General features: G+C 47.6%; 1 protein-coding gene across 3 annotated transcripts in view; it reads right to left on the bottom strand.

The window, feature by feature from the left end:
- The window catches only part of MYO5B (myosin VB), a 286,130-nt gene extending 270,908 nt beyond the window's left edge, over window positions 1-15,222 (bottom strand). For 2 of the 3 annotated variants that reach the window (XM_081149482.1, XM_081149484.1), the window contains exon 1: window positions 15,098-15,211. In XM_081149482.1, coding sequence (XP_081005608.1) covers window positions 15,098-15,124 — 27 coding nt within the window. In that variant the 5' untranslated portion in view covers window positions 15,125-15,211. Of the gene's footprint in view, window positions 1-15,097 lie in introns of all 3 variants that reach the window. The other variant, XM_081149483.1, reaches the window with a different exon arrangement.
- Window positions 15,223-17,219: the final 1,997 nt, after the last annotated feature.

Raw genomic sequence — 17,219 nt, 5'->3', positions numbered from 1 at the left:
TGGCACGCACCACCCTGGCTATTAACTGTGAGCTCCTCAGCAAGCACCACTCTTACGCACCTTTCATGCCCAGCACTTAGCCTCCATCAAGAAGATTGTCACCTATTTGCGTCTGTTACACAACCCATCGAGACCAGGAGTGGAAGTCACCTCCACTGTGGGTGAGGGCGGTCCTGGCTCACACATCAGCTGAAGATGGAATTCTCAGCAAAAAGACAGCTTCAGACTCACCGCAGAGTTCACAGCCCAAACTGGCACGAAGTAGAATCGGTGCTACTTCCCACCTGGGTAACCCTGCTAAAGTGTACCACTAAAAGCTAGCAAACTCTCCCACCTCAGTGCCGTGAATTAGCTCCTAGGCTAGCCACTGTTAGCCACAGTGAGTAAGTATGTGAAAAATTATGATTCTTGCCCTGGCCGGTGTGGCTCAGTAGTTAGAGTGTCGGCGCTCAGGAAGAAGGGTCGTGGGTTCAATTCCCGGTCAAGGGCATCCACCTGGGTTGGGGCTTCAATCCCATGCAGAAGGCAACCAATCAATGTGTCTCTTTCACATCAGTGTTTCTCTCTCTCACTCTGCCTCCCTTCCTTCCTTCCTTCCACGCTCTCTAAAAAAAAAAATCAATGGAAAAAAATATCGAGTAAGGATTAAAAAAAAGGAGTGTGAAAAAAAGAAAAATATATCTATTTTTTAAATGATGACTTCTTAAGGTGTCCACCTTGCACAGTAACTTAACAGAAAAAACCTGAGATGCATAAGCACAACTCAGCAGGGAAGTGCGACCACTGACCCCCTGGCAAAGCACCAGAAGCCTAAGGCGAGGTTTTCAATCCCAGTGTTAAGGCAAGAGCTGACTTATTTGAATAGGATCAAGTGCAAAACAGCTGTAGCCTAAACTATTTGGCTGCACTTGGCTACTCTGCTTTAGATATAGGCTACTGTTCCAGGGCTGCCGGTGTTATTTACAGCTCCTGACACGTCATTACTCTTTGGCCAGCACTTAGGCAGTTTCTGATTTCTGAGATGGTTCACATTGCGAAGTGAGCACAGTTCAGACTGATACCTTCAGCATCTGTCCCATTCAATAAGAACTCTACGTGGCTGAGTGTTGTGTAACCCCTGCGGCTCGCTGAGTGGGGTTTGGTTTCACACTGCCAGCCAGATGCAGGGATATTAAACAGTGGGCGATCCCTAGAGCCTTTACTAAGGCTGGATTACAGAAGGTTAAGGAATGTGGGGGGAGGGAGGAAGTGGAAGAAGCAACTAGAGAAAAACAAGAGGACCTAGAACACTTTCAGCAGAGCAGATGGACAAAGCCAAGGAGAAAAAGGTTATTATTGGGTTAGGTGTAATAGGAGATATTAAGGCCCATATCCCAGCATCGTTTTTAGGGTGTGAGAGCAAGTTAGACATGGTAACAAACCATCACCAGAATCCAAGGCAGGAATTGATAATAGTTAAAAAACAGATTAGAAACTCAGGCAGAGGGATGCAAGTACCATAAATAACCAGGATCTAGCAAAGAAGTGAAACCAGGTCCAGCAAAAGCCTCCCAAATCCCACTCAACAGGTGAAATGCAGCATCTACATTTTCACTAGCTCTTGGATCATTCTGATGTACCCCAATGTGGGAAAACCATGGCTCTCGTGCCTGCAACATCCACAGCCTCTGTTGAGGAAAACGCACAGTTCTCAGGGAAGGAGTCATCTTGGGAAGTTCCTTGAGGCCAGGTGGCAAAGCCACCTGGACCAGGTGTATATGCCCAGGAGCAGCCAATCAAGAGGCTGCCCCTCTACCAAAGCTTTAGAGCTTTTCTCATTGTTCCTGGAACAATGGAGAAATCACAGGAACAATGGAGAATGCAGTCTATCTAAACTGGAACTGGAGATATAGAAAGGCTTGGTGAGAAGGCAGGAAACAGCAGAGCCAAGAGTAACTGCATCACGTTGGTGGCCATCAGCATGGGAAGAAATGCATCTCTGCTGTTGAAAGGATAACCTGGTCCCTAAAGTCTCAGAGGCTGTGAGCATCTTTCTGGTCCCCTAGTACTGTGCTGGCCCGCTAAGAAAGATTGTTCAGACCAGCCAAGCCTGGTTCCTGAGAGAGCATCCTTAGAATAGAGCCCACATGTTGAAATGCCCTTGCAACCAAAATAGCCAAGTACACCAAGTGCCAGGAGGGGCTAAAGATAGACATGGGCAGCCATTAGTAGTGTCAAGGTGGGATGCTCTTCTCATTACAAAGTGGGGGTAGCCCCACAATTGTAAGCTACAGGACAGTTAGGTCTGAAGCTCTAAGGATGACGATTTGGGATGATAGGTGAATATGGTTTTTGTTCCTTTCCTCCCCTCAAAAAGGAAAAGCACATGCATATCCCTGGAGCTTCTCCGTGAATGCTGGTGCTTTGCTAGGTAGAAGAGCCAATCCAAGGCTGCCGCCCACATACAGAAGCTGCAGCCGCTGAATCAGCACCCGGAGCACTTTTCCCAGCCCTTCAGGCTCTCACCCCCACGCTGCCCTAGACTGGCCAGTGGCTTCCCCAAGGACAAGACCTTCTCCCAGCAACAAGATTAGCAGCAACAGTACAGCTCACAAGTTCTCCTTTTATCTCATCAGCAAGCCCAAGGGTTATACTAAGCTTCTTATCCCTATTCTGCAGATAACCGAAGCCTACAGGTTAAGCGGTTACCTAAGGTCACATGGCTGACCAAAGGGGAAACCAGCACTCACAACCCAGGTCTATCCAGTCTAACGGTTATGCTTTTAACCTCTGTATTCTCCTTGGCCCATTTCCCCCAGAATTGAGTTGGTTTTTAACTGTGTTATCAACGCACAATATAAAATTTACCATCTTAACCATTTTTAAGGGTCAGAGTTCAGGGACATTAAGCACATTCACAGTGTTGTGCAACCACCACCATTCATCTCCAGAACTTTTCATCCTGCAAATCTAAAACTCTACCCATTAAACGACAGTCCCCACAACCACCCTTCTCCTTTCTGTTTCTATGAATTTGACTCCTCTAGAGACCTCACGTAAGTGAAATCACACAATATTTGTCCTTTGGTTTATTTTCACTGAGCATAATGTCCTCAAGGTTCATCCGTGATGTAGCATGTGTCAGAATTTCTTTCTTTTTAAGGCTAAATAACAGCCCAATGCAAGGATAGCCCACATCTTGCTACCCATTCATGCATGAAGGATACTGGGTAGCTTCTACAACTTTTGACTACCGTGAATAAAGTTATTTCACCTTGTCTCATCTTCTATTCAATGGCTAACATTACAGGAGGAAAGAACATACAAAGAGCATCCTTCCACCTGCTTTCAAAAGAGCACTTCAGGAAGTCAGGTGGAATAAGCTCTCCATCTGATTACTCCACCAATAGGTACTTATTAATGCTCTATACTAGTCACAACATTGAGGCAATTTAATTATATACCCATATATAGTGAGACAAATATATGTGTGTATTAATATAATTAAGTGGGACTGTAAATCAGTGTTAACTATAAAATTCTGTGAGCCTTTAAGCAAACAGACCAGAACTGCTACATTCAGATGAGTATGTTCCCAACAGCCCGAAAGGGCTACACTAATTGATCACGGAGAGCACTCGGAGCCTGGCGATAACGCCCCGAGGATGACAGACGGAGGATCCACAAAACTGGGATCAGTACCTGGAAGTAACACTTAGTCTGTAATAGAAATGTGTCCATGAATCCCTACCATCCTCAGCCGGCTTAGTTCTTTGAATAACTTTTGGCTATTTCCAGGAAAGAACCTACATTCCAGGCATAGTTCCTGCCACTGTACAAAGGAAACAAGGAACACACCATCAGATTTGAAGCTAGTTTCAGAAGAGGTACTGATAGACTCCAATATCCTCACCCAGCGCCAAAGAGGCCGTCCTGAAGGGAAAAGCATACATTCAGATGGACAGGATCTGTTATGCTCATTATAAAATTAATCACATTTTAAGGGCATTCCCATCATTTTGGTGCACACAGCTTGTTACACAGTTACACACACACATGCCCAGTAACATGACAATTAAAAAGAGCAAGCACTTTGATAGAAAAACACAGTTTCCGGCTGAAGAGACATTCATTTTCCTTATTCTACAAATGAACATTAGCACTCATTAGTGAGTACGGGGCAAATTGAGAATATGATTAAATCTGATGAGATGAGATGAAGCCATTTATCTCCTTTTAAGGTACTAATACCTCCTTAATGCTCTTTCATACAACAAATGGACCACTGAACTGGAAGACCTCAAGGTCAAGAGACTGCCCCGCAGAGATGGGCCCTTCCTCCCTGCCTCGGGTATGGGCTGTGCAGGGAGAAGGTGCCTGCACATTCGTTGGCTGAGTCATTAATATAAAAGAGGGTCTGAATCTGAAGATGAAAACGATGAGGAGTATTACTATCATCCCTGCGGGAGAGAGGACAAATCTATTTTCTCTTCCCAGATTCATTGTTGTCTCTTTTGAAACCCACCTGCTTTGTTTGATCTCACGGGAAAGATACAGATCCACATTTGCTGCCACCTAATCACTCGAATATCCATGAGCCCTGATGAGATGGCTGATAATGATAACATCTTGTGAGTTAACTGGGGAAAAATTAAATGAGCTTATGCTTTTTTTCTTTTTTTTTTTATAATCCTCACCAGAAGATATTTTTTCCATTGCTTTTTCAGAGAGTGTGGAAGGGGGAAGGAGAAAGAGAGAGAGGGAGAGAGAGAGAGAGAGAGAGAGATCGATGTGAAAGAGACACATCGACTGGCTGCCTCCCGCACATGCCCCAACTGGGGCGAGCGTGCCACCGAGGTGCGTGCCCTTGGCCAGAATCGAACCTGGGACCCTTCAGTCCGCAGGCTGACACTCTAACGACTGAACCAAACTGGTTAGGGCAGGAGCTTACGCTTCTAACATAAATGATAACCTTAGGAAGGTAAGTGCAGAATATACATATGTGTACTCAAAATTATGTGTAAATTTAGGATATTCAAAGAGAAGGTAGTTACAGTAGCTTTCACATCCACAAATGATACCTTGCTGTTATCCCACATTCAAACCTTGTGCTAACCCTTTGGGTACAGAAATAAGAAAGAAAAACATTTAATTATCTCCTGACAGGGGCTCCACATCCCACAGATTTAGGCTAGTGCCAGAGGGAACAGATGGGCCTTCCACCGGGTACTCTAAGCCAAAAGGACAGGCAAAGGTAACATTATAGTAAAGGTAGCTCCTTGATGGAAAAAACGCCTTTCCTTGAAGTGCCACGGCCCGGAAACAGAAGAGCACAGGTGCACTTTCAACCAATTGAGTGGCATTCACTGAGTTTCTACAGTATGCAAAACTGCCTTGGGAACTGGGAAGGGTAGGAGCATAAGATTCCTAAGAGCAGTTTTGCAAATACAGACGCTCAACCATCGATTGCACACGCATAAAAAGGAAAACGGAGAATCAGAAAGTCTCAAAAGCTTTTTAAAATTTGGCCTTGTAGCTCATCCTATTTTCAGCAGCAGCACCTTTTTTGGAAATTTAAGTAACTGATGAAGCACAGTAATAAAATGAATGCCTGTGCACACACCATGGGCGCTAGCAGACTGCCAACAGCACCGTTTCCACTCCTGCCCCTCTCACCCCCTCCAGGAGCTACTATTCTAGTTTCCTTTTCGCTATTCCCTGGTTTTTCCTTCATACTTTTCTCACGTATAAAGCCTTAGGCAATACTGTTTATTTTGCTGATTTTGGAAATTCATAAAAATAGTATCATTCTGTATGTACCGTCCTCCAAAGCACCTTAAATGACACTGGCATCATATAGTCAGGCAGTAGGTTCTGAGCATGCATCATATCATTGGTGGGACTGCACTGGGGTCTGGACAGGCAGCCAGCAAAAATAAGTTAAACCAGAGTCTAAAGTGAATGACCAGGGCACACAAAGTTGATAGTTGGATATAGTACAATTTTCCAGTTCAAATATTTTACCTTTTCATCCTTCCCCAGAGATGCACAATATCCAGGTCACAGTACGAGTGAAACTGGCATTCCAGTGTCCAGAGCCTTTTTCTTACAAAGGCTGGTCTCTAAGCCAGGGGACCCGAATTTCTTAGTGCAGAAGAGATTATAAACTGAGTCTTTGAATTCCATACAGAGGCATCTAGATTTTCTCATTAATTTTAGGACTTCATGTCACAATGCATTTGAATTTTATAATGGCAAGAGCTCTCTGGGGAAAATCAGTAACTTTTCATGATGAGCCTCTTCAGAAAAGGAGAGAAAAGCCTACTGGGTCCATGTCACTACTTGAATTGCTCCAAGAAGGGTAATGATTTATAAGCCAGTGAATAAATGTTAAGAGGAACATTATGGGCCATTTACTTGGTGCTCGGATAAATAAACTTGATCACTGCCACAGCAAATTAGCAAGATATTACCAGTGCTCATCTATGCCAGGATCCAGACAACTCAAAGAGCTCCTCCTTATGCCCAATCTAAGATGCCCCCTACTTGGACGGTAGCCATGCTGACAACCTGAGCAAGGATGGTGAGCTCATTTTCCATCAGACACATGCCAGGCCAACAGGCAGTGAGCAGGGCACACCCATAAAGGTGAAGACCTCTCTGACTAAATGGGCCGATGGGCGAGGGCTTCCAGGAATATCATACCTGGTTCTCTGCTCATAGCTTAGAAAGGAACAAGATGTCCACTCGACAGCAAGCATGGTAGGAAAGAGAATGCCCTCACTGTGGGATTTTCAGGGGCAGATGGAGTGTGCCAAGAGCCTGGAAAGCAGGCAGTGCCCTAGGGTGAAAGGATAGATAAACTTACAATCAAATATTTGTATACTGCTTGAGTTCCATGTACATCTCGTATTACATTTAGCCCTTTTTGAAGATGTGAACCTCTCTGGGGTCCTACATGGCCTCAGGAAAGCCAAAAACAGGTTTTACCTACATTTGGGACACTTTTTTTTTTAAGAGAGAAAAAGGAAGGGGGAGAGTGGGGAGTGAGGGGGAGGGAGGAGGAGGAGGGAGGGGGAAGGAGGGGAGAGGGAGAGGGGGGGAGAGAGAGAGAGAGAGAGAGAGAGAGAGAGAGAGAGAGAGAAAGAGAGAGAGAGAGAGAGAGAGAGAAAGAGAGAGAGAGAGAAGATAGAAACACTGATGTGAGAGAGAAGCATCAATCGGTTGCTTCCCATCAAACCTACAACCTAGGTATGTGCCCTGACCGGGAATAGAAGCCACAATGTTTTCGGTGTACAGGACGATGCTCCAACCAACTGAGCCACCCAGCTAGGGCAGGGCACATTTAAAGCAGCACTGGAATGCCAGGGGACAGGACCTCGTGAAGGTAGTAGAGCAGAGAAGTCAACCAGGCCCTTGGCCAGACACCTGGGGGTGAGATCCTACCTCACTACCTGTGAGGATTGCAGCACCATCATAGTGACCAGTGTTTTTCCAATTGTAGAGCTCAGAGAGGTACAAGCTCCAAACTAAGGAAGGAGAAATACATGATAAGGTGCCTTATTTAAAATATATTTGTATATTTTTCCTGGACATTCTGGTTTCCATGACTATCTCTAAAAATATAATCATTTAATGAAAAATGAAACAAAAAAATGGCTACGAATGTTTTTTAATACAGGAAATACAAAAAAAACACTACGAATGAAAACATCAAACACATGCAAAGGTGTTCAACCATCCAATGAAAATCAATTTTAAATAAAAAATAAAACGTTTAGCATAAGTGTAAAAACAGGAACAATGACCAGTCTGTGAGAGGGGTGAGGAGACAGATGGGTTCTTTTCTAGAGGCTACTGGTCACGCTGACAAAGACTGTAAATGCATATACCAGCAATTCTACCTCTAGGGGCTTTTCCTAATGAAATAATGAAAAGAGGTTCCCAGACTCTTTGCAGCATTTTTCACAGTATTTTTGATACTTAATTTAATTTGGAACCAATTAAATGTCCATCAAAATGGGAACAGTTAAAAAACATTATGGTACATCCATGTAATGCCATATCATACAGCTATTAAAATGGTAAAATTACCTTTATATGCTACAGAAAAAACAAACCAAAGTAGATTAAGTCTAGAGTAATATTACAACATGATTCCATTTATTTTTTAAGTACATGTTGTATCCTGCATAAGTCTAAAGCAGAACTGACCAACAGAAATAAGGCAAACCACATGAAATTTTAAATTTTCTAGTAGCCAGGTTAAAAACAGGTGAATCAAAGGAAAGATTTTAGCCCAAAATAGCCAGGACGGCATCACTGCAACAGTTAATCAATATTTAAAAAGTATGAATGAGGTACTTTACATTCATGTTTGCATTCTGTCTTGGAAGTCTGGTATTTCACATGTCCAGCTCATGCCTGTTGGGGCCAGCCTCATCTCAAGTGCTTGACAGCCACATGTGACCACCTACTGGACAGAGCAGGTCTAGAGACCACACATAAGTGGTTAACAGTAGCTGTTTCTGGGAGGGGGATTACAGAGCCTTTGCCTTCCCTGCATTATATGAATTGTTTCAATAATCAGTTGTATTAACAGAAAAAGGGGGCACATCGTGAAAAATGGTTTTTAATTTCCTTTAAAGCTATAATAGGAGACAGAAAGCACAGCTTAAATTTAAAACTTCTTTTAAACTGCTCTTGTTCCTTCCCCAGGGGGTGGGGGGAGTGGGAACCTTTTTCCCCCATGCCTTAGTTGTCTACTGTTTGGGTAGTTAAGTACTTGCAGCAATTCTTCCCTCTCTCACCAAGTCCCCAACGGCAAATACCCCTGCAAGACGGCAGGGGAGGGTCAGGAGAAAAGAACAGCACCGAGCACCAGGACTGAAGTGGAAACTAGCTGATGAGCAACTGCTAAGCACATAGAGTGTGCCAGACACTGTGCCAGGCAAAACTTTATGCATCTCAGATCACAGTCCTCCAATAACTCTATGATGCAGGTACCATCCCATCCCAATTTTTCAGATAAACAAGGCAAGGCTCAGAAAGTATCTGCTCCAAGGTGTCAGCACTGAGAGCGTTTAACCACAACACCCAGGACAGTCCAACCAAGATCATGACTGCAGAGGCCAGGACTGCCCATACCAAGGTCCTGATCTGATCTTTATTAAAATTGTGCTTTAAGACAGTTGCATTTCCTCATCAGAGAAAAGCAAATGCCATTTTATTTGTAAGAAACCTGGATCCCAACATTTCTCCTTCAAGCTCATTCTCATAGCTTCAAATGTAAATGAGATATTTCCACCCCAAACTTAACATGTCAAAATCAAGCACTATCCTTGCCCCATCCCAACTTTTTTCTGTCCACCCTCAAGTTGGAAACTTCAAGGTCATGTCTGACTCTTCCCCTTGCCTTTCCCATATAACAAAACATTTGTTGATTCTAAAAAGAATATGCATACCTAGCACCCAGATCTTAATTTCTAAATACCATTCTTCAATATAAAAAAATGACAGGCATCACCTTCACCAAGGCATCCAAGTGACTCCATCAGTAATGAAACATTGACATCGTGTGTCTCCTGAGATGGTGCACTGAGAAAGACATTACTTCTGATGTGTTCTTACCAAAAATTTATAACCTCCGTCGAAGCATGAGAAAACATCAGGCAAACCCAAATTAAGGGCCACAACTTACCAATCCTCTTACAGGGCCATGGCCAAGACAAGAAAGATAAAACCTGAGGAACTGTCACCATTTGGAGGAGACTAGGGCGTGATGATGCCAAACACAATGTGGAACCCTAGATGGGACCCTGGCACAGGAAAAGGTCATGAGTGGAAAAACTGGTGAAATTCCAGTAAGACTTGTAGATAAGTTAATAGGATTTCATGAATATAATTTCCTGGTTTCAATAATTGTATTATGCTTATATGAGGTACTAAAATTAAGGGAGTCTGGAAAAAAACAATGAGAACTCTGTACTATTTTTGCCACTTTTCTGTAAGTCTAAAATTATTTCAAAATAGTTTTAAAATATTATTATGGTTACTATCTGTCCCCCCCAAAAGGTCTAGTTCATCCCTGTCACCATACTTAACCTCTTTCCTATTGTCTCCTGATTGTGACTTCTTCCCAGTGTCCACATGTATTCAAATCCTATTCATTCTTCAAGGCCCAGTCACATCCCACTGCCGCTAGAGGAAGTCTTGCCCCACTACTGCAGTCCACCTGACCGACGATGCTCCACAATGCCTGTAACTCTGAGTGTGTGGCCCTCCTCTCACATGGGTGATGCTATATTGTTAGTTAACCTTGTATATTTAGGTTTTGTTGCCCAATGACAACGCAAAATGTGTTTGTGGAGACAAGGGTATCAGAGCACACGTTCCATGCACTTAAAATTTCTTAAATGTAGCCCATTTTAAAGTTTTATTTTTAAAATATATTTTTATTGATTTTAGAGACAGAGAAGAAGGGGGAGGGAGAGAGAAAGAAACATTGATCACCTGCCTCCTGCATGCCCCATACTGGGATCGGGCCTGAAACCTGGGCATGTGCCCTGACCAGGATTTGAACTGGTGACCTGGTACATGGGACAACACTCAACCAACTGAGCCACACCAGCCGGGCATGAGCTGCTTTTTAATGTGTTTTCTGGGAACCTGCTGAATTACAAAACAGGACAACTACTACTTCAAACCCAAACAGGTTTACCTTGACAATTCTGTATGTATGGTGATAAATACACTATCACATGGGAAAGGCAGTATTTGGACTTCTATAAACAATACAGTTTACAGCTGAACCTTACCACAGAAAATGATAGTATTTTTTTAATCTTGCCAGAATTTAGAATGTCTAGTTAGTTACCACTCTGAGGTGCCTTGGTCCTCTGACAGAAAGAGAATGCCATCTCTGTTGAACAAAATTAAGTGCAATAATATACTTAGATTTCAACCTGACCTGGAGCTGTCAAAAAGCCTTCTGATGGGTGACTATCCTGCAGCTAATGAAATGCAATATTAGGAACACATTAACACAAAAGAAAATGAGAAGAAACTTACAGCTAAAAAGCAAGTTTTTCCAAGAGGCCCAAGTAGGGAGACCTAGTGTCAGCAAATGGCTATAAGAAGTTCCAGCAGGACTTGGGGGAAGGAGGGTTCAGGGCACCTAGGGGAAAATCTCCCAAATAAGCACCTACTAAGGCAGAGCACTATACACACTGGAGGCTCCCCAAAGTGTTCAATACAGCCTCTGCTCTCCAGACCCTCAGCCTAACTGGGGAGATGTAACACAACAAAAACTATCAACAAGGGGGCAAGGTAATCTTGTTCAGTGCATACAGGTAACAAGCAGGCAGAGAACAGGCCCTGTGAACTGAGTAACAATTTGTACACAAACTTTGAAATTCTGATGGTTATCAGCAGGCCCAAGAAGGGCCCACTGGGTTTGTAGGCTCACCTGAGAAAGGGGGATAGGAAAGGACTGATACTCAGGAGAGACTGGCATTACCTGATACATAAGGGACAGTTAGAGGCCACCAGCCCAAAAGCACAAGAGTTCTACTTTCCAAAGGACTGACCCCAAACCAGAGCCCTTAGTAAAGGCCCTTGTGCTCAAAGCCACCCCTGACATACACAGGGAGTGTCCACCAGTAAAGTAACCTCCCAGCAGCACCCAAAAATCCACTGCTCGGACAGCACCTATCAATTAAAATCCAAGCAGGAAAGGATTATTTAAAGGTAGTGGTTTGAGTCTGGTGATTTCCAGTCACTCTGCTGGTTAGAGTCATGCTGAAAATCATATTACTTGAAAAAGCAATATTTACAATTTCATCCAGAATAACCTTTCTATAGAGAAGATTTGTATTACTCAGCCTGAGGGAGAGGTTATGTATTTTATACTTTAAAAATTAGACTATTTTCTGCAATTATCATAATTAAATCATACTCACCATGCTTACACATGTTTGAGCGTCTTCCCGGGACCTGAACAAATCAAATTAGCCCATACTATCTTTTCCTGTGGGTTGGAAACAAAGTACTAACACTTGCAACATACATGCTGCTTGCATTGAAAGCCCCATCGCCAACTCCACCTTTCTGCAAGAGTGGATGAGGCTGACTCACTTGGACATCACCCTCAAGGTGTGTGGCATGCACTCTGATTTTCTTTTCCCACCCAGAAAAAAACGCAATACAAAGAAAGCTATTTCTAAAGGGCAAGGTGTTGGGTCTTCCAAAACAGGAGTGCCTTTGTTAATGGGAAGTACCCTTTGCCAATGACTAAAATCAACTCCAAAAGATATATTCATAACACACATGAGCTGCCAGTTGAAGACAGCTGATTAGCCAAGAGCAAGAAAATAGCAACTTGGAGGGAGGGAAAAGGAAAATGTCTTTTCTTGGATAAGTAGAAATAGGCTAATATATTAAGTCTTTACCTGGAACTATTTATACTTACAGCTAATTTATACACTGAAATAAGTGTTTCATTCCAATAACAACATCTGTCTCATTCCAATAATATCTTCCAACTGTGTCACTAACGCAACAGGTATAATCAATAAAGGGCCTTAAAATTTCCATCCCACTTATAAATGCTGTAGATATAACGGATAATTATTTCCATCATGCATAATACACTGAAGTACGTGCCTGGATCCAGCGTTCACCATGTTAGAAAAGCCTACAAGCAGGTTAAAAATAAAAGGAAACACTGGCTATTTTGGTAATACACTAAAATGAGCAAACCATCTCCCCAGAAACAAAGTGAATCAGAGCAGCAGGCACAGTTTCTCTGTATGCTCTATGATTCATACGCATCCTGAGAATCCAGCCTAGCAAGTGAGATGATAGTGGTTAGAAAACAATGCATCTGCTTCCCACAGTAAAGCCTAAGTGTTTCACTCTACCAGGAAGAAAAGCAACTGCCCAAAAGACAATCTGGACGCTAATGCATTGGCCGTAGGACAAAATCATTTTTAGATTTACAAATCTGAAATTGAGAAAGAACTAGAAACCCATTAACAGAGCAAGGCACAGTCCCTGAGAGCCCTAGGGAGAAATTATCTAATAACGATTTTTGGGTTATGTCAAACCCTCACACAAAATGAAGCCACTTTTTTTTTTTTTTTTTTTAAGTGTCTGGTGTGTCCTCCCAGGACCGTTTCCTGGTGAAACAGTTCTGTCCATCTCCTTAAGCCCACGATAGTACACCAGAAGTTCAGCTCAGACGCCCACTAATTCATCACTCCTAAGTCAGCATGCAATATACTCATTTCTAACTAAAACTTAAATTGAGTGTTTTCCTCAGGAAGCAATCCAATATTCTTATTTTTCAAGATCAAGGCTCCAAAAGCTAAGGGCTTATTCAACTGTTCGTTAGCTTCCTATAATGCAGCAATTATTATTTTATTACTCCCTGATAAAAGGACTTCATGATACCCTGCAAGTAAATTCCCTTGTGTCCCTCATATTACTTGAGAGTACAGGTGGTACTTTCGTGCACTTCGGGGTAACAAAGCTCAGCGCTTTACACTCCAGGGCAGATCTCCCCCTGCATCCCGAGTTTCCAGCTTCCAGTCCAAGTTCCTGATATCGGGCCTCAAGGAAAGAACTGAAAGCCTGAGCTCTGAGAGCTCCTCCCACAGGCAAGGGGGTGGGTGCTTTTCCACGGCCAGAAGTGCCAGAGATTTCAGCCCCTGGCTGGAACCCCACACGCCCCCCTCCCCCAGAAGCTCCCTCCCATAGTGGTCACTGTTGGGGGGGGCGGGTGTCCGAGGCTGCTGCGACCCCACCCCACACAGGTTACACGCTCTGTGGTCACCTCGTGCCATCCCAGTCCGGCCTTGTCCACCTCCAGGAAGGAGGAATTAGAAAGTGCGCCGAGAGAGAAGCCAGCCCACCCAGCAGGAGGTCTCGCCCCCGCGCAGCGCAGCTGCAAGAACCCGCCAGGTGGAGGCGCGGAAATGGCTCGTCCTCGGCGCCTAGACCTGGCGGCCAGGCCGGGATCCTGGGAATCGCCCCCGCCCCACCCCACCCCCACCCTCTCTCTGCACCGAGACGTGCGCGTAAGACACAGTCAGACGTGTCCCGCCACTGAGCAGGCGAGGCGCCCGGACATCCGAAACTTATTTAAGAGTGGGGGCAGGAGCCTTTCAGTGCATGCCCCCAGCGCCAAGGTGAAGTCCAATGGGGCCCGAGGGGCCCCGGCTGCTGCGCGGCGGGCTCTCGGGGAGGCTGCGGCTGGTCCCTAACTTCAACCCCAGGCACTGCTGGGGAGAGGGGCGTGTCCGCCCCGCCACACCTGCTCCCCACCACGGATGGAGCCCGGCACGTCCCCCCACCCTGCAGGCATCCAGGCCTCCTGGAACCCCCCCTCCAGCTCCGGCTCAGCGTTACTCTGACCCCCTCCCCGCCCTGGCTGAAGCCCTCCAGATGCCCACCCCGAGGCGCCGCCCCAGGGTGCGCTCCCTGGAGAATTAGGGACGCGCTCCCCACAGCTCCAGATCCTTGGAGCGCCCCGAGCTCTCCCCAGGGCTCAGCAACACCCCGCCCCCAGCCGCCGGCCTCTGACACCAGCTTGGGACCCCTTCTCTCTCCACCCCGAACTGGAGGCACCCCTCCAAGTTCAGAGATCCCCCTCATTGGTATGTGGGAAGAAAGGGAGCCTTAGAAAACCTAAGAGGTCGCCCTTGGGAGCTCCCACTGCAGAGCACCTGGGGTGGGGTCCTGACCGAGACCGACGACACCGAGGGGGGCTGCCCCGCTCCCAGCTCGGAGCTGGCGGGGGCGCCCCCACGGTTCGGGGAACTCCGCCGGAGCGGAGCCCGGGCGCGGCAAGCGACGGCCTGGCGTCGGGGAGGGGGCGACAGTCCCGGCCAGGGACAGAGCCGCGGCCGGTCAGTGCGGGGCGCTCACGGAGCAGCAAACTTTCTCCGCCACCCGAAGTTAAGGGCGCCGAGGAGACGGCGAGGCGGCGGCTGAGAGAGGTCTCCGGCCACCCCCCGACCCCCGTTGCGGCGGGAGAAGGCTCCCGAGGGCAGCGGTGGGCAGGGGCGCGCCGCCCGCACCTGTGCCCGCCCGGCCGGGGCGCGCGGCCCGCACTCACCTGGCTGTAGAGCTCGCTGACCGACATGACCCCGCGGGCCGGGCCGAGCGCGGGGCGCCGTGCCCCGCGGACGGCCCTCGTCCGTGCCCCGGCGGAGGCGGGTCCGCGCCACTCGCTGCCCCGCGGCGCTCAGTCCGCGGCCCGCCCGCCTGGCGCCATCTTCCCGGGCTGCCGAGAGTTTGGAGCTCCCCGCGCCTCTCCTCCACCTGCCGCCGCTCTCTCCCGGCCCGCGCGACCTTTACTCCCGGGCGACAGCGTCGCGGCGGCCGGGCCGGAGTTGCTCGCGCGGGGGAGGAGGCAGCGCCGCGCCGCGCCGCGCCCCGCTCAGGTATTGGAGGCGGTGCGAGCGCGGGAGGGCGGAGGCGGGCGCGCGTCCGGGCCGCGGCCGGGGCCGGAGCGCTGCCGCCGCCGGGGCGCCCTGCGGGGCCGCGCTGGACGCGCCCTCCCGCGCGGGGTCTCCGCGGGGTCCTCCGGGCCCGGGGCGGGGCGGGGAGGGGAGGGCGGGCGCCGGCCGCCCCCTGCTGGAAGCGGGGCGTACGCGGGACAGGTGCGCGCCGGTGCCGCACCTGCAGCCCCCTCTCCGGGTGCGCGCCGGCTGTGCCTGGGGGGCTGGGCGGGGACGCGGTGCAGACGCGAAAAGGGAGAGAAGTAACCGGAGAGGGGCAAAGAGGAATAGAAAGGGAGGTGTGTACAGCTGAAAGGCGCCATGCACCCCCCTCTGGCCTTGACGGAGCTGCGGCCAGTGTTTGCATTATTAAGATTCAGTTAACTAGATTGTTGTTAAGGTGGCTTCACTATGCCAGAGGTGGTCTCCGCCAAGCTGAACTCCCTGCGCTGAAATCCTGATCAGAAAGGTGGGGACTGTGTACCCCTTCCACTTTGTTCGCCGTCGTCCTGCCCCCCCCCCCCCCGCAGCTTTCAACTAGGCCCCCAACCCCGCTCAGAGGAGTGTTTGCTTTTCTGGAAAGTCGCACATTTTCTCTCCTCTCCCCAAACAGCTCTCAGTCTCTCTCCCGCTCCCTACCTCATTTAGTTTGTCTCCTCTGCCAGTGGCACCTGGCTGCCTATGGCAGCTTCACTCCCTCTTCTACTTCAGCAAAAAGCAGACATTTCAGCCAGAAGGGAAGATAATTGGCAGGAGTCCGTGGAGAAAGAGCAGGAGATGTAGGAGAGGTGGCCCTGGCTCTCTGAAGGTGGCATTTGTACCTGAATGAGGGACAGCCTCCGAAGGTGGTTCTCAGCCAGAGGACCCATCTGCACCAGCAGGAGCAGTTGTTCTGGAGCCCCGCACCCTGGAAGGATTTTTATACTCACCCTATTTAAGACTTTCCCACCTGGAGCGCAGGATCCCCATTTCATTCACCTGGGGAGCTTTAACGGCCCTAAGGAAGCCCTCCACCTTCAGGAATTCTGATATACTGGCCAAGAGTGGACCTGAGCATCTGAATTTTTTAAGCTCCCCTATAATTTTAAAGGATTGTATTTCTAGGGTGGACAAATGCAGTGACCAAATGCAGTTCTCCGTTCCTGCTAAACTTTTTGAAGTAATAGCTTGCACCAGCTGGTTGGTCTCACTCACGCCCAGGCCCTCCATAATTCGCTGGCTCTCAACACTTTCTACATGTGGGAATCACTTTTACTAAAACAGATGCCTGGCTCCCACTCCCAGAAAGTCTGTCTGGGATGCTGCCTGGGCAAAGGGATTCTTAAGAGCTGTGAAGTGGTTCTGATGACAGCCAAGGTTAAGAGCCCCTGCTTTAATTCCTTCCTTGGCGGTTTCTCTCAACCCCACCCTATTGAAATTGCCCTCTCCCCCGACATTAAACCACTTCCTCTGCTTTTCTCCCTTTTTCTAAGCCTCTCTAACCACACCTTGTCCAAGTCCCTTTCCAGCTCTGCTTTCTGCTCCCGGTTCCTGAATAAAACGGTGGCCCATTTCCCAGACCTCGTCTTTCTCCTCATACACACCCCCTCTTTCACCGCTTACCACAAATCCAATTCTAACCTTAATTCGGACCCACCTTTGCACCTGCCAGACGGTCAGTGCTAGCAATCCCACTGGGGCCTCTGGCCAACCTGAAACTCATTCACTCCCATCCTTTCTCCCCACCCCCAACTCAGT

This window comes from Miniopterus schreibersii (genome assembly GCF_964146895.1).
Source record: "Miniopterus schreibersii genome assembly, chromosome: 10".
Classification (NCBI taxonomy): Eukaryota; Metazoa; Chordata; class Mammalia; order Chiroptera; family Miniopteridae; genus Miniopterus; species Miniopterus schreibersii.
This window is presented reverse-complemented; position numbering and strand designations above follow the sequence as displayed.